At 41.5% G+C, this 24,074-nt stretch overlaps 1 protein-coding gene across 1 annotated transcript in view; it reads right to left on the bottom strand.

Annotated features, from left to right (window-relative positions):
- Positions 1-24,074, bottom strand: part of Cep112 (centrosomal protein 112) — a 385,003-nt gene that overhangs the window by 22,066 nt on the left and 338,863 nt on the right. Inside the window, exon 25 of the mRNA XM_036195322.1 lies at positions 22,487-22,576. Within this exon, the coding sequence (XP_036051215.1) occupies positions 22,487-22,576 (90 nt within the window). The remainder of the gene's footprint in view (positions 1-22,486; positions 22,577-24,074) is intronic.

Raw genomic sequence — 24,074 nt, 5'->3', positions numbered from 1 at the left:
AGTGTATACTTACATAGCTTGCAGGACACCTATGTGTCTGACAAGCTAATACCACTGGTAATAATAGATCTGCTAATGACTGGTACCATTTAGGGCCCAGTCATTTCTACATTTGGTGAAGCACCCAGGGATCACCACAGAAAATAAGTTGATGCAAAGATGAGGGGTTTAGCTATTTGCTATGTGTCTTAACCAGTGCAAGCCATCAAAGCATTAATTGTGGGAATAAGGTATAAATCAATAAAATTAGCAAATGGAAGTGATTAAAAGGCACAGCCACTTTAAAGCAAGAGTTGCTCAATCTCCCGAAAACAAAACTAAATTGCTTTGCAAAAGAAATTCTAATAGTTTGCTTTTGTTTTTCCTAAAAAGCACTAATAAATGATGGGAATGTCAATTTATAATTAAAGAGAGGCACACTGCACTTTGAGCTTTTGTAACTGAGGCAACATTCTTTTTAAATCATGGTAGTCTGGCAAGGCACATGCAAGGTACTCTGGCTTCTCTGAACGTTTACCCCCACTTTATTTCAGATTTTATATTGAATGAAACATGATGACTAATTCTTCTCTTTGGACCCTTCAGGATATCATTTAAACACTGGCATCTGGTCTAAGGGAAATGTAATGTTAAGTCAGAGGAGGATTTGAAAAATAGTTCACATCTGGTTTTCTACTACCCATCCCAGGAAAGCTGTAGTGAGGATGGGGAAAGAACACGTTGCTGGCCCTGGGCTCCATGCCGGTGGGGCTGGTTCCTTTGGTGTAATGCACACCATGGCTCCCTCTTTTATAAGGGGAGGATTAATGCCATCTACTTTGTAGCAATGTCATGACCTCTATAATGCTTCTTAAATTGAGGACAATGATGGACCCACCAAGCCTGAACACGTGATTTAAATCTGACCTGACAGTACTTAAAGCCAGAAGTCCAGAAGGCTAATGGATGAACAAGCTTGGGAAAATGTCCAGGGAATCAGGAGAAGACCCAGGAATTACTGAGAGCAATGGCAATGGGCGGTGAATGGGATGAAGGGATAAAATGGCACTCTCTGAGTTGGTGTCTGTTACAGGGGTAGCCACTGCTAAGCATTCTTTATGTGTCCTACAAAGGACAATCTCATATTCCTTTTACTTGTACATTTATAATTTATTTTATCTAGGCTATGGGCTTTAAGCACATTCCTTTCACAAATGCACACACATGTATGTTTATTGAGAGGGATCTCAGAGGCTAAAAAGTAGCAGTGACATTTTAGGTGGTCAACAATTTTACAAGCATATTTAAAATTTTTCACATTTAGTTAGCTAAAAATGGAGATGGGATTAAGATCAGAGTATAAGGTTTGTATATACAGAATAAACTTAAACTTCCAGAACCCAGAGAAGAACAAAATACACAGAGATGTGGCATCACACAGGAGCCTGGCGGTTCAGCTGGTGGTGCAACAGCAAAGCTGCTTTGCTCTCCAGAGTGGGGCAGCCTGGGGCCCTCCCCACTGCATTCTGAGGGATGTACCCCATTCAAACAAACCATCAGTGAAAATACCACCTTTTGCCCTTTATTTCGTGTTTAGTTTGTCAACAAGTCATACTCTGGAAATACCTATGCCTTGTTCTTCAGCTAAGTCCCAGGGTACTTTTAGTATGCGCATCTGAATAATACATATGGTAAGGAGCCTTCAGAGCTAAGCCAGGGACTTTCTACCCATCCAGGAAACCTTATTACCACAATGACTTGGACTTGAGCACTTTTCTTTTTACAATTTGATATCCTCCATCTAGGAAATCTCTGTAGTCCTAACCTTTTATATAGTTAATAACCATAAGCACAGAGTAAGGCAGAAAAAACCTCTAAAGCTACCTGGCTCCATGTAGCTTTTTGGAATCAACATTCCCGGGATTACATAATCTGAGAGAGTTGAGGCCATTTTGGCAACACAGGCCCATTTCCCCATCTGCCCTGGGTGGAACTGGAGGAGTGTGCTTTTCTGTGTCTGGAACAATATGGAGGGTTTTTTACTCTCAGCTCATCACTACCAAGTCCTGTAAGAGTCTGTGCCAGCCTTTCCAACAAAGTCAGGTTTGGGTAGTTTCTTTCAGCTAGCCAGCACTGTGCCAACTGTCAACTGATGCTCCTCTTGGGCCCTGATGGCTTAGTCTTGCAGGATCTGGCCCTCTTCTCTAACCTGTTCCGATGCTAAAGATTCTTACATTTTTCAACCCATTTTCTCCTAACAAACTCTTCAGAGAAGATCTGATGTTTAACCATTTCAAGGGGTAAACTATGAGAGAAAGTCCAATTGAAAAGTATAAGTTCTGGTCTCTGATATTAATAGTATGCCTTATAATTCCAGTTTTCAGCAGAGGTCAAGGCAAACATTTTGGGAGAAAGGCAGATGGCCCATCTGTCTTCCTTCAAATCATAGGATGAAGGAAAGACGAACTTTATTACTGTTGCTTACACTACTGATTTAAAAAAAGGCATTGTGCTTCCAAGCCACTACACACAGGCCTACCTAGAAACCTAGATTTTGTGGAAAGGAATTAAACTGAAATCTAAAGTACCGGACTGAGAACTAGCCGACACTGGTGTCAGTGGAAGCCTTGTTGCGGGGTGGGGGGGGGGGGGTGGGGGGGTAGGGGGGGTGGGGGGGAAAGAGGTCTAGCTGACTTGGGAACAGGGATGTGCCAATCATATTGAATGAGAGCTGAGGCTAAGGGGGACAACATGATTTAAACCATGTCAAATCGTTCAAGGGGAAAGATAGCATCACCAAGGCAAAGAGGATGAACAGCTGGAAGAAGTGGGGAACAGAGACCAGAAGGGTAGTCAAAGATCGCAGCAATAAAGAAATGGGCAAGAGGGTGCCTGTGTCAAGAGCACAATGCAAGCTGGCCTCAGAAGAGTCTCTTCACATCACTAAGATACCCTTTAGGAGAAGACTTTTCCACTCATCTTCCAGAACAGGTTAATGGTGTCTGGTACACAGTAGGTATTCAGTGAATGTTTGTAAGGGGTTTCTCCCTCCAGTGAGGTACACGTCCTTTGAGGATTACCGATGCTTAAAAGAGGATTTGAAACCTTCTGCCTATTTCAAAATGCATTTTCATTCGACTCTCACAGTGGCAGGGCTGTCATGGAAGTGCTTTCTAACAGGCAGGATGGCAACTCACCACCGTGTCCTGATACTTTGTTTGTTTTGTAATGGTTGTAATTTTTAAAATTCCTCATAACTGAAATTCCTGGGAGGTTTTCTATTTGTGGCAGGATCTTATACATAACCATAAATTGTTTTATCGCCATGTGTCACCTGTTTAAAAACTGAATTCCAGAAAGTGCCAAGTTCATAACACTTGATGTGTTCTTCAAGCTTCAACTTAACCTCTTTCTCTCCCTAATCCAGACTTTCCTAAATGTCACAGCTGTGAAGAAGTGGTAATAATTGATCACCACAGGGCTGGGTTGTATCTCAGTGTTAAGTGTGGTTTAATAATGCTAGAGTGCCTGGGTATGCTCTCTAGTACCAAAAAGAAAGGAAAAAAAAAAGGACAAAAACATTTGACCAATACAATTCTCATATTTATCACAGTCAATTTCCAGCAAGCTTCATTAAAAGGTCAGCTCAGATCTTAAAAATTTGAGCTACTAACAAAAATTCAGTAGACCCTACTTCAGAATTATAAATCTGATTGTCGGCCAAGTCTGGTCACTCAGGGAACAAAGATCCCTGTGCTTACTAGCAGAGAAGGTGAGTGCTCACTTCATGGGAAGTTGTGTGCGCCTGTGAGGCTATGGGGGACAGAGATCATGCTCAATACAATTGCTTGGGAGATTAACTCACAGTGGCATCCTCAAAAGAAATGAAGTTCTGTTATAAAGAAATAAACAAAGAGTCCATGTATGATAGATGGCATATATAAAGAAATGCCTACCAATTCTAAAGGGAAATGCTTCCCTAGACTCTTCTAGTTGTCTGGCAGAGGAGAGGGTGAGGGAAACAGTATGCAACTGGTTGGAAGGGGAAACACTGGACCTAAGTGGCCAAAGGACAAAAAGGAGTCATGAGGTAGGAATCTGAAGGTCAGCCCACAGGTGGCACATAACAATGTGCTGGCAAGTTTCATGTTAACTTGACATATTGGAGTCATTGTGGAAGAGGGAACCTCAACTGAAAAAAATGCTCCCAACTAGGTTGGCTTATGGGCAAGGCTTCTCCTGGGCTGGTGGTCCTGGGTGCTATAAGAAAGCAGGCTGAGCAAGTCAGGTGAGCAAGCCAGTAAGAAATATTCCCCTATGGCCTCTGCTTCAGTTCCTGCCTCCACTTCTTGACTTGAATCCTGGGCTGATTTCTCTCAGTGATGAACAACTATGAGCTATAAGGTGAAACAAACCCTTTTCTCCCTCAAGTTTGTTTTGGTAATTTGTTTAATCACAGCAACAGACACCTTTAGGATGACAAACAGGAAAACATCGAGCATCGAGGCTATAGGCCAACAGTTCCAGAAGGGAAGATGGGTAGGGATAGGATTATGCAGTGAGGGAGGATACTTCTTGACTCTTTTTTTTTTTTTTTAAGAATTCTTTTAAAAAATTAATTAATTTATTTTTCTATCATCAGCTTGATATAGTATAAATTCTTATCCTAATAGAGATATGTTTGATTGAGGCTTTCTCAGTAATTGAGTAAAACCAAAACTTATTATAAGCCACTGTCATCCTAGGGTCCTTAAAGAAATGGAAGAAAAAAACAAACAAAAAATTGGAAGAAATCAAAGAAAGCCAAGAAAAAGTAATTAAACAGATGAAGGAAACAATTCAAGATTTGAAAATTGAAATTGAGACAATAAAGAAAACATAAACTGAGGGAATGCTGGAAATAGAAATCCTGACTAAACAAACAGGAACTACAGAAGCAAGCATAACCAACCGAATGCAAGAGATGGAACAGAGAATCTCTGACATTGAAGACACAATAGAGAAAACAGATTCACCAGCCAAAGAAAACACTAAAGACAAAAAAGTTGTAACACAAAACATCCAAGAAATTGGGGACACCATGAAAAGACCAAACCTAAGAATAATAGGGATAGAAGGAGAAGAATACCAACACAAAGGCACAGAAAATATATTCAACAAAATCATAGAAGAAAACTTTCCTTAAAAAAAAAAAAAGAAAACTTTCCTAACCTAAAGAAAGAAATACCTATGAAGATACAAGAAGCTTACAGAACATTAAATAGGCTGGATCTAAAAAAAAAAAAAAAAGTCCCCTCACCACATAATTATCAAAACATTAAACATACAGAACAAAGAAAAAGTATTAAGAACTGCAAAGGAAAAAGACCAAGTAATATATAAAGGTTGACTCTTAAGTAGGGAGAATCTTACACTTTGGAGAAAGAAATTTGCCCAGTGTCTATGAGACTCTATGATGGGCATAAGAAGGGACTAAAAAGTCACGATGTAAAAGGATAACTCAAGGAAATGATGTTTCCGTCTTGCATATGCCATGCCTTTCTGTGTCTTTATCTAGTTGGCAGGAGTTCCCTGCACCATTGGGAGATTATCTGTTCATTTCTTACATGGCTGACGTTGACTATGAGGCTAACATATTTATGATACACATGTGTGTATGTGTGTGTGTGTATGTATGTGTTTATTCTTTCTATAATATATTCTCTGCCCCCAGAGAAGTCTTTAGCAGAAATGAGAAAATATGCTTACAAATATTTATAACAAAGATGATGTTTTAAAATTCCAAAATGGAGCTATTTGAAACCCCTAAGAAGGGGGCTCAGTGGTTATGAGCACTGGCTGCTCTTCCTGAGGACTAGGGTTCATTTCCCAACACTCTCATGGTGGCCCACAACTGGCTATACCTCCAATTCTAGAAGATCCAATGCCCTCTTCTGACCCCTAAGGGCACTGCACACATGTAGTGCATAGACATACATGCAGACAAAAACCACTTTTTTTTATACACACACAAATAGAAATAAAATACTGGGTTGGGGCTCAGTGGTAGAGTGCTCACCTAGCAAGCACAAGGCCTGGGTTCGATCCTCAGCTCAAAAAAAAAAAGAAATAAAATATTAATTTTTATTATTTTATTTTGTATGTATGGATGCTTTACCTGCATGTATATTTGTGCACCATGTGTGTGTAATATTGTGTGTTGGATTCTGTGGAACTGCAGTAATAGATGGTTGTGAGCCACCATGTAGGTGCTGGGAATTGTATGTGGGTCCTCAGGAAGAGCAGCAAGTACTCTTAACCACTGAGTCATCTCTCCAGCCCTAGTAAATAAAATATTTTAAAAAAGAGAAACCCTTGGGAAGGTAACTATTCCAATGAAATATAAACTTGATGCCACACTGCAGGCTTAGGCTATGCAACAATACAAATTGGGATGAAAAATGCAAAGAAAAACAAAAGCCTTGTCTCTATTTAGGAATAATGTAACTGTTTACTTAGAAAAAGCAAGAGACATAGTGAAAACTCATTAGATCTCATATCAGACTGGTTCTTCTTTATAGCACAGGTCTGTTTGTCTGTCTGCCCCTCTTTCTCTGTAATATATACATTGCAAAAACTCTGGATACTTCCTGCAAATCTAAGCAGTAATCATGCAGAAAATATAAGGAAAATCCACAAAAGAAAAAACCTACATAATAAGTCTGGCATCAACTTAATACAAAATCTTACCCCCACCCCCCACTCAGAGGAACAGGTCAGCTGGCCTGAAGCAGACTGAAGAGTAGCTCAGGAAATGCAGAGCTGTGAAGTACATGACAGGAAAACTCAACATTGCAAGTTATCCTAAAATAGTTCATATGTGCAGTGCAATCAGAGTCAGCCAATCAGCGGGATTCTAAAAGAGAAAATCTTCAGGCTTAGGCATGATTTACAGAAAGAGGAACGCCTGGAAGTAATCAAGACTGTGATAGGAGGGCCTGCCCTTGATAGGTGATGTCTGGGGCACATCAGTGTTCTCCTAACCCTGGTATTTGTAATAGCCGATTTGGTCTACACGTCCACTTTATGAGTAGGTATTAACCTGTTCAGGATAGGGACATGGAAGCAACAAGTACACCAATTAACTGGAGGTTCTAAGTGGGAATGGCAGAGCTGGGATTGCAACCTAGGCAGTGTTCTTCAGCACTTGTAATACACAACTGGGATCCATACTAAATACACAAGTAAAAAAGGAGAAAATAGCTCTAGAAAGACTCACATCTATGTGGAAAATTTGATTTTTGGTAAAGGTGGCTTTTTTCTTAAATGTGGGAAGTATGTCTTAGTCAAAAATGACAATAATAACTATCCATTTTTTCCCCCCAAGACAGGGTTTCTCTGTGTAGTCCTGGCTGTCCTAAAACTCATTTTGTAGACCAGGTTAGCCTTGAACTGAGAATCACCTGCCTCTGCCTGGGATCAAAGGCATGCGCTGCTGCTGCTGCTGCTGCTGCTGCTGCTGCTGCTGCTGCCGCCGCCGCCACTGTCACCACCACCCACCAAAAATCTATTTTGAAATAAAACTAATAAAGTAACATTCTTATATTAGTTTCCTATCATTCTTATAAAAAATGACCCAATATTCATCTGCTTAAAATGACATGAATTTGTTATCTTATAGTTCTAAGATCAGACATCTAAGGGGATCAGCTGGTTCCTCTGCTATGGGTATCTCAAGGGCAAAAATCAAGGTAGCATCCTGCCCAAGGTTTTATTTGGAGCCTATGGAAAGAACTCTTTTCCATGCCCATGCAGGTTTTGGGGCAAATTCAGTTTCTTACAGCTACACTTTCTTGCTAGCTGTCTCTCAGGGCACCTTTTGGGTCCCCTAGAGCTACACGCATTGTTCATCAGGCTGTCCCTTCCATCTTTAAAATGCAACTGTGTGTTTGGTTCTTTCTTGACACTCTGACCCTTCCTACTGACCTGCTCTTCACTTCTAGCCATGGCCCTTCCTCCTACCCAGTTCTGCTAGAGGAAGTTCTCTGCCCTTGGTAGTCTTGTGTTTGGAATGGCCACACCACTTGGATAATCTGGGATAATCTCTTTTTAAGTTTACTTTGATTATACCTGTGAAGTCTTTTTTTTTTTTTTCCGTCATACCCACAGATTCCAGAGATTAGATTATAGATCTCCATTGGAAGTCATTCAGTCTATTGTAACCAACCCTTATCTCACAGGAAATATAATGAACAAAACAGAACTATATACTTTATAATCAGGATTGGGATGGCTTTCCTAAGTAAATTTGTAAGTCATCTAGAAAAAGACAATGGCTGAGCCTTGTGTCATAGCCCCAGCTACTAATGGGCTCACGGGGATGAGGCAGGAAGATAGAAAGATAGCACACTCAAGGTCTGCCTAGGTTACAGAGTGAGTTTTAGGCTAGCCTGGAAAATTTAGCAAGACCCTTCTCAAACAGAAGGAGGCAGGTGTGAATGCAGCTCAGTGGAAGAGTGTTTATTGAGCATGCATAAAGACTAGGTTCAATCTCATCACAAAAACCAAACAAAACCCCCAGACACAGTAATCTCAAAACACTACAATACTGAACAAAAAATTAAAAGATAAGCAACTAGGAGTATTTGCAATTTACTTGACTAATAAATCTGTAATATGCAGAATATATTTTAAAAAATTCTATAGGTCAAATCAGAAAAGTAAAGGGGCCTCAGCAGTTCACAGAAAGGCAGATGCTGGACTTCCTCTCAGCAGCAGTTTGTGTCAGAGCATCAGAAAACTGATTGGACAGAGAAGAGTCTGGGCTAAGAGCACAGGAGAACCAGGACTGGCATTTGGGAAAATGCATGTAGTCAGTCGGTTTTGCCAATGTCTAGAGTCGTTGATGAGAAACTGAACAGATGGTTTAATAGTCTCTTACACATGAAATTGCGGTCTGGGACTTTCTAAGGGGGAGTGTCTGGTAAAACCCCATGCTTTGGGCACATGCCAAAAGGGTTACATTCTGAGAGTAAGAGTGACCGGCTTGGAAATGCACCAGCTCTTTCCAGCAATGAAGTCCCTGAGATCAGCTCAGTCCCTGAAAATGAACTGGAATCATTCCAGACTGCAGAGCTGCTACCTGACTAAATGTGAATTCTCTCTGGAAGAAATGAACATCATCCTATGTCTGAAATCATTTCTATAACATTCCCTATAAAGTGTCTACACTCAAAACAGCCAGTTCTAAAGAAAGGAAGGTGATCATAATCCCAAACACACAAATTTGCTTTAGATTATGGCTATCACACATACATTTAAAAAGAATCAAGATATATGTGCAACAGAATTAGGGACATTATTGTGAACTTTGGTACAAATTAAAAATATTAAAAGAACTAAGTAGAAATTCTAACTGAAAAATATAATCAATATTTAAGACTGGCCTAGTAGAAGATTAGCTACAGCTAAGGAGAAAATTAGTGAACTAGAAGCTAGACAATGAGAAAATATTCAGAATAAATACACAGAACAGGGTTAAAAGGTTCCCCCCACAACACAAAAACACACAGAGTAATACTACAGTTGTTATGGAATATTTACAACCTGTTAAAAAAATATTTCAACATAGAAGATTACAGACCCAGAAGGGTTCATCTGAAGTCTCAATTTTTTTTTTTTTTTTTTTTTTTTTTTTTTTAAGCTGGAGGATGAGCCCAGGGCCTCGTGCATACTAGGCAGGAATTTTATTTCTGAACCACTTTCTCAGTTCTCTACAAATACATCTAAAAATTATTTTATTTTGTTATTAGTTTTGTGTGTGAGAATTTTGCCTTGCATGTATGCCTGAGTACCCGTATGTGTCCCTGGAGGCAGGAAGAGGGCATTGGATACTCTGGCACCAGAATTACAGATGGTTGTGAGCCTGCATGTGGTTCTGGGGACTGAACCCAGGTCTCAGCCTACAGGTGCTGTAATTAAAGATGTGCACTGTAGTGTATGGACTTTTTATGTGGATGCTGGGGATCTGAACTCATGTTTTACAGCAAACCCTTAATTGATGAAGCCATCTCCCCCACCTCCCCTATATATAGAATTGCAAAAACCTAAGAAGACCTACCATGAAAATGTGAACATCACAAAGACAAGGGATTTCGTTTGATTGTCCAAGAGCAATCACAGAGCAGGTGCATGGTGAACTTCTGGTAATGTTTGGTAGGCTTTTAGTCTAGTCTCAGCTGTCTGTCAGTTACCATGGCATCCTGTGATGTCTGTCTCACTCTTCTCTGTTTATCAAATCACACAGAACCTGGAAATCTCATATACTGAAGGGAACACCAGTGATCCTTCAGATCAGTTCCTGACATTTCCCCTTTCCTATTCCACTTTCTTCAGCAACGTTGTCCATTCATGTGGATCTGAAGCTGAAGGGCAGAATGGTAAGTTGGTTCCTCCAGGGTGTCGGGTGGAGCTTCTGTGAGAACGGAGTCAGAAAGCCCTGTCTGTGCCTTCCCCACTGCTGCACCAGGAAGAGCCCCTTACAGCTTTGACAGGCCAGTACCAACAGGCTCAAGATTTCTTCTTTCTCTTAATCATCAGGACCTAGAGTGTCCTCTGCCCTCTCAGGTCTCCTTGCCCCTTCACCATAAATGTGCACAAATCTTAACTACCTGTTTCCCTTATCATGATAACAGGGCCCCTTACAGGATAACAAGTTTCCGTGCCAGGTCGAGACAGAAAGTTTCAAAACAGGCCCACTCTTATTAACATTTCAATCATGTCTACTATGCTAGAGTCTTTACTAGCTCTGTTTTTTTTTTAAATTTTATTTTATTTAATTAACTTATTTATGTTTAAGACAGGGCTTCTCTGTATAGCCCTGGCTATTCTGGAACTCACTCTGTAGACTAGGCTGGCCTTGAACTCAGAGATCTGCTTGTCTCTGCCTCCCTAGTACTGGGATTAAAGGTGTGTGTAGCCACCACCCGGTTTACTAGCTGTTTTTTTTCCCATTTAGTTCAGTGTTATCTTTTGTGTTTGAATATTCATAATATTTTTTCCTACTTAGAATTATTCTGATTTTTTTAAAAAATTTAAAATTTTTTAATTATATATAGGTGTGAGTATGTGTGTGTGTGAAGGGCTATGTGCATGTGAGCGCAGGTGCCCACGGAGCCAGAGGTGTCAGATTTCCCCTAGAGCTGGGGTGCAGGGTAAGGAGCCATGAAATTCCCCTTTCTTGTCATCATGCTGCTTCGTCCCACCCTCCTTTACCATCGCTGTGTTCCTCTCTCCTTTCACTTCCTCTTTCCAGCTGGTCACTCAATTCCAAGAATTCAGTGCTTAGTGGCTGCCAGAAAAGTAAGCCTCCATGGGTACTGCTCAGGGACACAGGCTCCTTTTCCTCTTCCTGGGAGACCCCGTTCTATGTCCAAGGTTAGTGCTCCACAATTTTTGCCCATTAATTTTAATGGTAAAGAAGCAACTTGATTTTTGTTTCTGCCGTATAGTTCTTAAAGCCGCCATGATTTATTGGTGTGGAGTAAATAAATCATTTGAGGATTAAAAAAAGATAACTTAAAAAGTTCCAAGAAATAGATCCAAACTCTCTTTGAAAATTAACTCAAGTGAGAAAATACTGTTAAGTGCTTCAGCAGAGAAGCATAAAATGAGCCCCAGCCTAGGCAGGCAGCACAGCCTGGCTTTGAGTGCTGTGCAGGAACCCATGTATACTGGGCTCTCCCCTGATCATCATCCCTCAGCGTTTGCTGCAAGGACGGAAAGCCACTTCAGCAATGCAGAAAATGCTTTCTGGACAAACAGCTGCAACAGTGTGGTGGGTGCCTGGCTGATACTTGCAAACGATATGGCAGCAAAGCACAGGATTAAAACCATGCAGTAGGCACACTGGGGTCCTCCTCCTCCCTCCTCCCCAGCACAATAAGTCCAGTGACATTCAAAACAAATAGACTCAAGGAAGCAAGGAGGAAACACAGCATACACTCACAGCAGAAGAGAGCTTCCAGTGTGCCTCAACAGTGCTGTGACGGTGTGACTGTTTTAGTGAGGGCTTTAGGGACAAGCGCTTGACTTGCCTTGCTGCTAATGTCTCCCGACTAACTGCTTTATAGGGACATGCTGTGATGTGTATTGTAATAAAAATATATTGTCCCTGACACGGAGTTCAAGTGTTTGTTTCAGAAAACAGACACACGTAGACAGGCTCATCGAGAGGAAAATGTGGCCAAAATTAAATGCATTTCTATCCTTCATAACAACTCAAGCCTTAGGATGATGCATCATGCCAGCTGTCTGGGAACAAATGCATTTTGTTGGCACGGGAACAAAAGAACCAGTCTGAATTTTGTAAATAAACTGTGGTTATTAAAATTGCTTGAAACAAGCCAGAATAATAACCATTAAACATGAAAAGTCAATAAAAGTCTTTGAATTATATTTCTGTTGCAATTATTATTCCTGTTTTCATAATGTGCTCTGGGAGAAAGCACAGTTTTGAGTTGTTAGTACTTTCAAATAGAGTTCACTGCCGATGAGTTAGCCCACAGCAGCCAAGGCAGGGGAGTCTTAAAATCCATTATGGAAAATGAGAAAATTAAAGGCTTGGAAGTCTGTAGAAGACCAATTCTTCCTTTTAACAATTGTCACGATTATTGCTTAATCGATTTTCTGTCTTCACAGCACCATCTTCTTTAAGGCTGCCCAGGACTCCATGGATTTGTTGGCTACCCTTGATGACTCAGGTGGTTTAATGATAAGCAATGCTATAAAATGAAAGCTTTGAACACATTGATTTGGGTTCTGCTCTATCCATGTTATTCCCTGGCAGATCACTGAGCACTGTGGGAGGCAAGTAGTCTCCTTGGGAAGAACAGGCGCTGGCAGTTGATGGCTGTAACAAGTGGAAGGGTGTGAGGCGCTGTGGGGGATGCCATGCTGGTACTACCTGAAAGCCACTTAACATTAATAGCCCCAAACTTCCTCAGTCTCTGGGACCTAGGAAGGAAGAGGCAGAGTGCTCAGTTCGTCTGTGGAGACAAGAAAGGACCATTTGGATGTCCTTTCTTTCTTTCTTTCTTTCTTTTTTTTTAAAAAAGATTTATTTATTTATTATGTATACAGCATGTATGACTGCGGGCCAGAAGAGGGTACCAGATCTCATTACAGATGGTTGTGAGCCACCATGTGGTTGCTGGGAATTGAACTCAGGACCTCTGGAAGAGCAGCCAGTGCTCTTAACCTCTGAGCCATCTCTCCAGCCCCCTTGGACGTCTTTTCACTCTGGTCTTCTCAGGGCATTAAAAAAGATTTCCTACTATTGTGCATGTATGTGTGTATGGGCATGAGTCTGCCATGAGATATGTGTGTGCGCGTGTGCGTGTGTGTTATAAATCGGGGGACAACATTTTTAAAGTCACTTCTCTGCTTCCATTGTGAGCTTGAGGGATTGAACTCTGGTCACCAGGGTAGACCACCAAGTGCTTTTACCTGCAGAGCCATCTCACTGGTCCCTGAGAAGATCTTGGACAGGAAACCTGCCCTCCTTTAGAGGTAAGCAGAGAGGAGGGCTGTGTGGAATAGGTCCTAGAACCTCTCTTTATCTTAGTTTTCCCTGGTTCCCAACACTGTGGGTGGCTGTGGGTGCTATAATGTTTGGGGACTAGCTCAGGACCACCAAGGCTGTGAGAAGCCATGAATGATCTTGTCAAATGAAATGGCCACCTCAGGCGAATAGCTGGAGTATTAGTTTCATAAAAGTCTAGACAAATACATGACTAGAAAGTCACTTAGACTATGTTTAGGAGGTTAACCCCAAAGCCCATACCCTGAGCCAAGGTCAGTGGCTTTTGAGCACGTCTTCCACCTTAGACCCCTGTAGCATGGGATGCTGTTAGTTTTCCTCTCTGCTCTCTTCCCACCCCCCTCTGTTCTGTCACTCCGTCCTTCCTCCCTTTCCCCCACTACAATCCCACGGCATGGCAGGTGGGTGGGCACAGGGCTAAGTGCTGATACACAGACCTAACCCAGTTCCAACGCACAGTCCTTCCCTCAGAGCATAGTCAGTAACCAAGGGAGTGGGATGGGAAAGCCTTCAGTGGAGATCACAGGAAGTGCCACAAAGGACAGATGACCGCGGGAAGGAGAAGCCTTCACAGAAGGATTCACATGCTCATAGGTGTCATGCAGGTGAGAGTCCATACCCTCCAGGCAGACTGATGGGGACACTCTCCTGTGCCTATAGCACCAAATTCTCCTGCTTCGGCTCTTCCCTTCCTATACCCATTTGGCTCCATTGTATCTGCCTCTCCTTTTTGGGTCCCTTGAGTTGGCCCTGACCATGCTGCTCATGGCCTCTTGGTACCCACATTGTTGCTGTGGGCTTCTGCTGCAGTCGCACTGAGCAGGTGCTCAGAGCTCAAGGGCTCTTTCTGGAGTTGGTGATTTAGTCTCCAACTCCTTTGTCCTACCTGAACATCACTCCTAACATCTCATAGGCCACATGGAAGAAACAACTGTAGTGATGTCTGCCATGCACCATCTTCTCATTTGAAACATTCTGCCCGTTTTGATACATTCCTTTCTTATTCCTGCTTCCACATCTGTGTTTTGTGAAATTTTCCTCATGAGTAAATCTATCTATCCTTTCCATTCTCTTTGACAACATCTAATTCAAATCTTTCATGTATCTCTTGTAACTTGCAATGTGAATTTCAATACTATGATGTCTGAAGGGATCTCTTATCTACTGTTGATGACCAATCTTTGCAAAGGATAAACTAGATCACACAGCACTCCCTAGCTGAAAGACATTTCCATTACTGACATTTGGACAGAGACTGGAACTCCTACGTACTGCATCTGAGACTGGCCACCAACTGCCCTGACACATATCCCTGTGTTCAGCAAAGAGCAGATACTTGGTAACAAAGCATTTTTTCTTTTCTTTTTTAAAATGGACAAAATGAATGAAACCAATTTCTGGTCTTGCTTTCCTCTTTACTGATATTGCCCTCTGGCCAAAACATTACTTAATACTCCTGACAACTTCAGAGCAGTTCTGATTCACAACTTGTAGTCTGTTCCCTAGCTAGAACGCCTTTCCTCTGTTCATTCAATGCCCAGCTTGGCAGTCTCTCCCCGCTATGAATAACTAATTACACATACTGCAGCTGCATGTTTTATAGTGTTTAAAGTATTTTTACATATACTATCTTTGATGTTCCCAAGAGCCTCCTGGAAAGGTATTACTAACAGTTCACGGAAGAGGAAGGGGCATGAGTAAGATCACGTGACTAGTAGTGATCAGGGTAGATTTAGAACCATGATGCTTTTACCACTGGATGACACTAGTCATGAAGCCTCCCCACTTTCCTCTCCTTGGGTCTTGATGGGGTCATTGGGACAACCTCAGATGTAAGCACACAGTGACCACCGAGACTGGCTCTGGTCACTAGATTCTCTCTTAACCAATGTGTGTAGGCCTTAATCGTGAGGTTGGGCCTACAAAGCTGTGGCTGAAGTAGGAGGGGTGAGTGACTTTTAGAAACTACATATTCTAAACCACTCTGGGCTACCTGTGCTTGTACAATCTAGACCTGGACACACCCTACACTATGAGGAGTGAAAGCAGCGGGCTACAAAAAAACAAAAAACAAACAAACAAACAAAAAACAAAAACAAAAACCCAAAAAATGCTGGCCTAGAGTGGCCACCAGAGGTAGCCTGAGGTGATGGGAGCCAGGAGCCGTTCACTGAAGGTTGCTGGAAGTGGAAGTGGCAGCTCTTTCCTGACTAGTCAAGGAAGGAGCTGCTTTACCTGGGTACCTAAGCTCTTGAAATGATTCGCTGTTGACTAGTAGTGATCAGGTAGATTTAGAACCTAGTCGGGCACTGGGAACCCAATCTTCTCTTGGCTGAATCCTTACCCCTACTCTCCCCAGGGACCAGGAGATGTGAAATAGCGTCAAGGCTCTTGTTCTTCCCATGACTTAGACTGAGTCTCTGAGCCTTATGGACAAAAAACCTCCATTCTAACTGTCTGCTTGAAGTCTATATCAACACCTGGCTTCATGGTATTGTGAGACTAAAAACCCCTCAACAGCAGGTTCTACAACTCATTTATCTTATTGTCTTCTCACATCTGGTATTGTCTTGCACAGAGAACCTGTGAAGACCAAATGAAGCTTGGATAGGGCTTAGTGGCAGATCACTTGCCTTTCGTCTATGAGGCTCTAGGCTCCATTCTCAGCACCAAAAGGGGAGAAAATGTAAAACATTGAGTAGAAAAGAAAAAGTAACTCTTCCATGAAATGGTCAGCACTCTAAGTTATTTACTAGGAAGTCTCTGAAGCGTTGGCTTAAAAAAATTTACTTATTTAAAGTAATTTTTCTGAGAAACAAAGTGATCAATGTAACCAAATATGAAAAAGGAGAAAGTCAATATATCAATAGAGACCATTCTACTTAATGAAATCTTTCCTTAGCCACTGGCAAAATCAATTAAATCCTTATGAAAGCTAATCATGTTTTCAACATTGAGATCACCAGTCTGAAACAGGGGCTTATTACATGTGTTTTAGCACTCACACTTTATAGGCCAGAATTTGGTTCTGTTTCGTGATATTTTTATAAAAACATGATTTATATAGTGTTGAAAGTGCTGAGAAAAGTTCAGCTTACTTCTTTTTTCCTTGTCTTCTCTCTACTCTATAATTTGCCAGATCAAATCATCTATTCCCCTTGTGAATTCTAAAACATTTGGTCCCAAAGGTGAATTTCAGTTTTAGCCATAACATTTGATCTGCACCTGAACTCAGGTGATAGACTGTAGTGGGCAGCCATCCCAGCCTTGGCCTGGGACTTCCAACTACCACTGAGGCTTCAGTAATGGTCACGCCCACAAGGCGGGGCAGAGGAGGGAGCGGAAGACTGAGGATGAGGAGGAGGTGGCTCTCTTGGTTCGGGGACCCTGGACGCAGGAGGTGACCGAGCAGAGTTCTCCAGAGAACACCGCCGGACTGTGCTATACCTTTGCCAGACCCTGCAACCTACCCCTTCATTTGTAAGTTACCCCACAAAATAAACCTCCCTTAGAACACGACACCCCTTATCCCTTAGGTTTCATATTTCTCAGGGTTATGGATAATGGTTCTAGGGTTGGGGGTGGAAGAAATGGTTAAACTCAGTACTCTCCTTAAGAAAGACAATATATCTCAAAAAAAAAAAAAAAAGGGAAAAGAAGAAATGGAATAGATACGTATAAGATATTATGGTAGACTATCACATACATTAATAAACAAATTTAGTAATATAGCAGCCTTTGCACTGTTATGAATTCTTATATGTTGATACAAATATGAACTTTTTATATTCCTATTTAAGATAATTTGTATATTGATACAAATGCAGAACTATGTTTGTTATATTGTTCACATATTTTTACTCTTATTTGAAATATTTGTATATTGATACAAATGTGAATTTATGTCTGTCATACTGTATGTATGTTCTACTTCTGTTTAAGATATTCTGTATACTGATATATATATATAGGATTATTATCATATTGCATATTGCACTATACATTCCTACCTCTGTTAAAGATATTTTGTGTATTGTCACAATTTGAAGTCATTGTCCTTTTACTGTACATTTGCTTACAGACTGTTTGCCTTATTTATAGGAAGCCTTAGTCCTTAGGTTGTTTAGGTAGATGAGACTTAAAGAGTTATTGTCACCTATGCTTGTCATCTCTATAATTATGTTAGTTAGGTTATCCAGATTTATAAACACATAGGTCAGATGGACAGGTAATCTTCAAACACTTCATGGACCTAGAGAATATGGCATTTAAATAATTTAGAATTCTGTTGACATGAGACACAATTGCTCCTGGCAGCACCAATTTGATCCCGAGAGAATGTTGGGCTTCTAAGACATTTCCATTTGGAAGTTTGTCTTCTTGGCACAAAATGGCCTACTGGGCAAAGAACTGCCCTTGCCTCAACTGTTGACAGTACAAATGCTGTCCTTTCTGGACAAGCGGGACACAAGGAAAGCGACCACCATACTTTGCCAAGACAGGGTAAGATGGTCTTTCAGAATTCCTGCTTCTGAAAATGGTCTGTCAGATACTCTAGGCCTGTAGCCAATTTGAATGCACCAACGATACTAAGAAACATTAGGTGACTGTCCAGGTTGCTAGCTGTCTCTGTCTACTCTTGCAAGACTCCCGAAAGTTGCTTGCGTCCTTCTCCCATTTCTCAGGTATCATTATATTCCTTCTCAGGTCTTTGATGAGGTTAGAGATTAACAGTTACAGTTACAACTTAGTATATATACATATATAATATCTTAGATAGAATATATTAAGTATTAGACTCAGGTTCTTTAGGATAGTACACCTTTTGGAATGATCCTTGTAACATGCCACCTACCCATGCCCTAGACTTCCCTGGATTTTAATATGTCTTTTTTGCTTGATATTGTTTATACTTATTGTAATTCCAGCTTATCTAAGTCATTATCCCTCATTACTCCTGGACAATATTTGATAACCATCTCTTTGTATATAGTCTTGTATTAGGTTAGAACTTTCTTATTTAGACAAAAGGGGGAGATGTAGTGGATAGCCATCCCAGCATTGGCCTGGAAGTTCCAACCCCCACTGAGGCTTCAGTAATGATCACGCCCACAAGGCGGGGCAGAGGAGGGAGAGGAAGACCGAGGATCAAGAGGAGGTCGCTCTCTTGGTTCGGGGACCCTGGACGCAGGAGGTAGACCGAGCAGAGTTCTCCAGAGAACACCGCCGGACTGTGCTATACCTTTGCCAGACCCTGCAACCTACCCCTTCATTTGTAAGTTACCCCACAAAATAAACCTCTCTTTTAACTACGAGGAGTGGCCTTAATAATTTCACCAATAATAGACAGCATCTATCCACCTTACGCTGTGTTACCATGATGGAAAAACCATGCAGGAAGGGAGCAGAGCATACCCAGCCTAGGCTGGGTCAGCTACTTCTGGACCATACATGGGTGGCACAGCCTTTCTGGAAGGTTGTTCCTTTGCACAAGGAGGAAGTTTGATCAGAGCTCTGATCCTACCCCCTTTCTTGCAGTTAAGAGTTTCTTACCCAGATCTTACCTGGAATAGGAAATATATAGTAGCTCTTGGTGTGGATAGATATAATGGTGATTATACTTATTACTACTAGTTAGATTAACTTAGGAAACAAGCTATTTTCTCATTCTAGTTCTCTGAATTTGGACATAAGGGCCAGTGATGGAGGTGTGTTCTCTGTGGCTCTGCCTGGCTTGCTGATCTGTCAATGGAGCAGACAGAGGAGAGCTGATGGCACCCAGGCAAGTGGTGGGCAGAAAGGATACCACCCATCAAGACCTGATGAGAAGGAGCCTTTTGTTTTTAATTAAAGACATAACTTTTAAAATGCCTCATTCATTTTTTGTTTTTGCAAAATCAAAACACAGGAATTTTTCTTAAATGAAAACCAGAAACAGTTTAAACTTTTTTTTTTTTTTTTTAAAGCAAGTAAGTTATAAAAAGAAGCCTAGGAAGTTGTCTTTTGTAATCCTGCCAGTTTCAATTTGATTTTTGTATGCAACTAGTATCAGGATAATAATATTTAGTTGACAAGAAAGAGCAGAAAGTTCTAAGTAGCTCTTCTGTGTTCAATTCACTTCAGTTGTTTGGCTGGGTGATGTGAGGCTCGCTACTGTTACTGTAGCTGCTGCAAAGGTCACTAAAAATGAAAGGCGTATTATAATGCTGTCAACATTTTAGGTATCCCAGGTCCATAGAAACAGAAACTCTAAGAAACTATCACCATAGCAGTCCTAATCCTTATTGACTACTTTTCTTGGGGTCATGAAATGAAAGGGGAACATGAGTCAAATTTAGATAAGAGGTTAAATTAGGTTATAGGCAAATATTACTTATTTATTAAGTACAGATTCCTTGCTACTCTTTTGTGCTGAAACGTCTTTCTGTTCCAGCTACAGCCCAAGGATCTTGTGCAAAGAACCTAACACATCATGGCGGCGATGACTAAGACACACTCAGCTTCATGCATGGTATTTCCTGATGTTTCTTTGGTAAACCATAGCCTAACAGAAGGTATCAGGAATTAGTGTAAGAAGTGTTCTAAAAGCTATTGTCACTGAAAACATGAAAGCAACTTTGATGATCAAAAAGAAGTCAACAACAAAAAAGGCTGAAAGTAGTTCCTGAATCCTTCCCTATTGTTCATTTGGGATTTCTTGATTTCCCAACTCGCAACATATTATGGAATTTTCTGTGTGAAGTTTTGCCATGAATTTAAGTGGTGTCAACAAAGTTTTACCTTAAGTCACATTTTACCACAAAATGGAGAAGCCGCAGCCCTCCAGGGAGCCCCAGAAAGTTTTCTGCTTTTCAAAAGCTTGTTTTTTAATTCTTTTAGTTACAAGCGTCCTGGCAGAGGATGGTATTCAGGTGACCTTCTGTGACAATTAGACTTATGTTGCTTGGACTTGCATGCCACCACACTCCCACCTAAGGATGTGGTTTTATCTGTGGCCAACTCTGCCCTGTGTCCTTTCCTCTGTCCCATGCCCTTCTCTGCCCGAGGAAGGTCAATGGGATGAGCTGCCGTCTCAGGCATTTAGAACGCCAGGTTTCCTTTCTTGCCATCCTTAGTAAGCCTGAGATTTGAAACAGGCGCCGCTTGTTTCTTCCTTTCCTATACTAACTAGAAACGAACCTTAACATTGTCACAATAGGAATGAGGTCTGGAATCCAGATGACCCTGTGTCTGATACACTTCTGCTAGGTGGGGCCTTAGGTGGCCATCTGTAAAGCAAGGATGGCAATGCTGACCTTCTATGGTCACAGAGAGGATTAAATGCTTCTTGTACATTTGGAAAGTATAGCTTTCTTTATTTTTTAAATCAGAGTATTTCCACCATTTTCAACTATATGACATGGATACGATATAATACACAATTTATAAATATATTCCTATGTACCTGTGAAAACAGAACTGTAAGTGTGACATTGATTCTACAGGGAATACACCATGGCATGGCCAGCAGTTATAGGAGTCAAGTCAACACAGTAAGTCTTCACATTTTAAGTGTCATATCTTTATATAAAAATTAACTCAGAATGGATCACATACTCGAATGTAGATCATACAGCTGTAAAACTTTCAGGGAAAAAAGGAGAAAATCTGGAACTTAGTGCTGGGAAAAGGTTCTCTCTAGCTTGACACTAAGAACAAGATCCGTAAGAGGAAAAGCTAATAAACTGAACTCAGTTAAAAACCTTTTGGTTAGTGAGTCCATTAAAAGAACTCAGAGACAAGCTAGAGAACGTGAAGAGGCCCATGGCAAGTGTACAGCGCAGCAACTGTTAGGACTCAGCACCATTCTGTCCCCCTCTCTGCCTTCAGGCCCTCTGTGAAGTCTCCAGAGAGGAACGGAGCCTCTATGACCAGACCTGAACACTTGGGGTTTTCAAAAGTCAAAATGACCCTGAGACTCCGTCCTGTACTGCACTGACACAGCTGAGGTATTCCTATCTGTGACACTCCTGGTGGCTTGTGCTGGTTACTGTGACACTGAGGCAGCAGTGACAAGACTCTACCCAGTGGCTGAGGACAATGAATCACCCAGAATCTCATTAGCGCTCTTGCTCTGCTGGGCCATTGTTAAAGCTTTTAAAGTGTCAAAATTGCCACTTGCTATAATTCATTAAAACTAAGAGTTGAGTAAAAATAAGCCTGTCATTTAAAAATAAAATAGGTCATTAGCTATTGTCATAGTCAGCTTATTTTATTTAAAAAATGAAAGAAAGAGAACATTAAAAGGCAAAAGAAAATCTGATTTATGCCTGTTAACTAAATAATGTCTATTTATTTTATGGGGCTTTATACAATCTGAAGAGAAATCAGAATATATGCCCACTTATTTTTAAATGATGGTGTAGAAGACACTGCTGGCTGCCTACCCAACATCCCAACATCTATTTCTCTGCTTCTTGGTTCCCTTCCCTTCCTTGGGTAATTCCATCCTCAGCTGGTGAGTCCTAACTGGTCCTGGCTAGTTGGGGTACTCTCAGTTCTCTTGCCCATGGTTGGGGTGCTAGGCCGAGCATGTGGCCTGCTATATGAAACGGTATGGAAGAAGGCAGAGGAGTGAGTCTATAAAGCTCCTTATTCCTCAGGAGAAGAGTCTAGAAACCGACTACCTTCTGCATCCAAACAGCACAAATATGGGTGGGATATGTGGCATTGCTGTAGCCATCTTGGGATTGCTTTGAGAATTAAGCCACCAAAGGAGGTCAAGGCACCAGAATGTCAGAGATGCAGCTCCACTGTGTGGTCACACTCACCCTTGCTTCTAATGACCCAGTGGGGCACTCTGTTTCAAAGCAAGAGGATCCTAGCTGACACACTGAAGCAGGCGCTGAGCTGGAGAAGGAAGGGACAAAGGAGCCAGAGAGGACCCACCTGTTCCTGTGCCTCCAGGTCTTTGTGCTGTAACTTCTTCTCTGCACTTTGCACCTGATTAGCGCGGGTTTCTAGTTCAGCTTGTAAAGCCTGAAACAGTGTAAAATAAATACAGTAATGTCAAAATTAGTGTACTTGAAAAGTGGCTTTTCAACATGAATTGATATTACCCAGGCCTCAGATGGCGGCTTATTAGTGTTGTTTCAGAGTTTCAGCTAACGAGCCCAGGTTTTGTGTACTAGGTCCACATCCTTTGTGCTTTAGGAGTACCTAGAATAAAAACTGCAAATGTAGCTGAGTGGTGGCACATGACTACAAACCAGCACTCTGGAGGCTGAGGCAGGAGAACTGCTGTGAGTTTGAAACAAGTCTATATGGCAAGACCCCGTCTCAAAATGCCAAAAAGCCAAAGCAAATAAGTCCTAATGTATAAAACAGACAAATTAGCAAGTGTTGATTATTATTAAAATGTCTCATTTCCAGCATCAGGCTACAGCCATGTGGTGAAGGTGAAGTTAATGTCAGTGAAAGCAGCTTTACCAGTAACACAATGAAGTGCTGGCGTCTACTGTACTGTGATACGTGATTATAATTACCAACCAACAGCAAATCTAAAGGAGTGGCCATAGCAACTCAGAGGACAGTGTGGAATTTGAAGAACCTGGGAGAGGTGGACAGAGGTGACCTTTCAGTTGCCAAGTAGCTGTTAGAAGCTGATTCCAGGTCACTATGGGAAGGTGAGAATCTACAAGTCTATAATTATCATCTTGTCAATCACCATTTTAAGTAAAAAGTAAACTAGAAAAGATGAAGAATATACCAGGGTAACTCGGTATCACTACAGAAACAATACACAAAAGGTTTGTGTGAACAGAAAGCATGGGGTGATAAAAACAATGATGGGAAACAGTCTCAAAATGAACTCCATCCAGTCAATATTACTTGCATTATGCTGAGATTGTGATAGGGACCCTGCATGTTATGAGAAGAGAAACAAAAAGGCCCTCCTAATTCTCAGACCTATGTTATAATGGTGAGGGGGGGGGAGTGAGCAAACAGTGAGTGTGATACAATACATAGCTTCAATGTCGGAGAAAGATACAGCAGAGGAGAGGGCTATTTTGGGGAAAAGGTTACAATTTTAAAACAGATGGCTCAGAAGGGGTTATCTGTGCAAATGTTTGCAGCAGGGGAGAGTGCAGGCCACATGGATGGGCAGAAAAGTCTTCCTTCCAGGCAGAGGACACGGGGAAGGTACAAAGGTTACTGTGGAGATGGGGCAGAGTGGGGACAACCAGGTCTCAGGCTATATGGAGAGTCACACACAGGTCAGTGTAGTAGTATAGTCCACTGAGATGGGAAGCTGCTGGAGGGCTCTGAGCAAGCACTGCTTCAGCCACAGTGTAGACAAGGGCAAAGTAGACACAGAGAAGCTGGTCAGGACCATCAGTTTGCTGGGAAAGAGTGATGGACACTTGTATTGGGTGGAAACAGTGAATGAAATGCTAGACTCCTGGTAGATTCAGAAGTAGAGGTGATGGCCCTGAGGGGTTAGATGCAGAGCATGAAAAAAAAAAAAGAGGACCCC

The sequence above is a fragment of the Onychomys torridus genome, chromosome 8 (genome assembly GCF_903995425.1).
Source record: "Onychomys torridus chromosome 8, mOncTor1.1, whole genome shotgun sequence".
NCBI lineage: Eukaryota > Metazoa > Chordata > Mammalia > Rodentia > Cricetidae > Onychomys > Onychomys torridus.
This window is presented reverse-complemented; position numbering and strand designations above follow the sequence as displayed.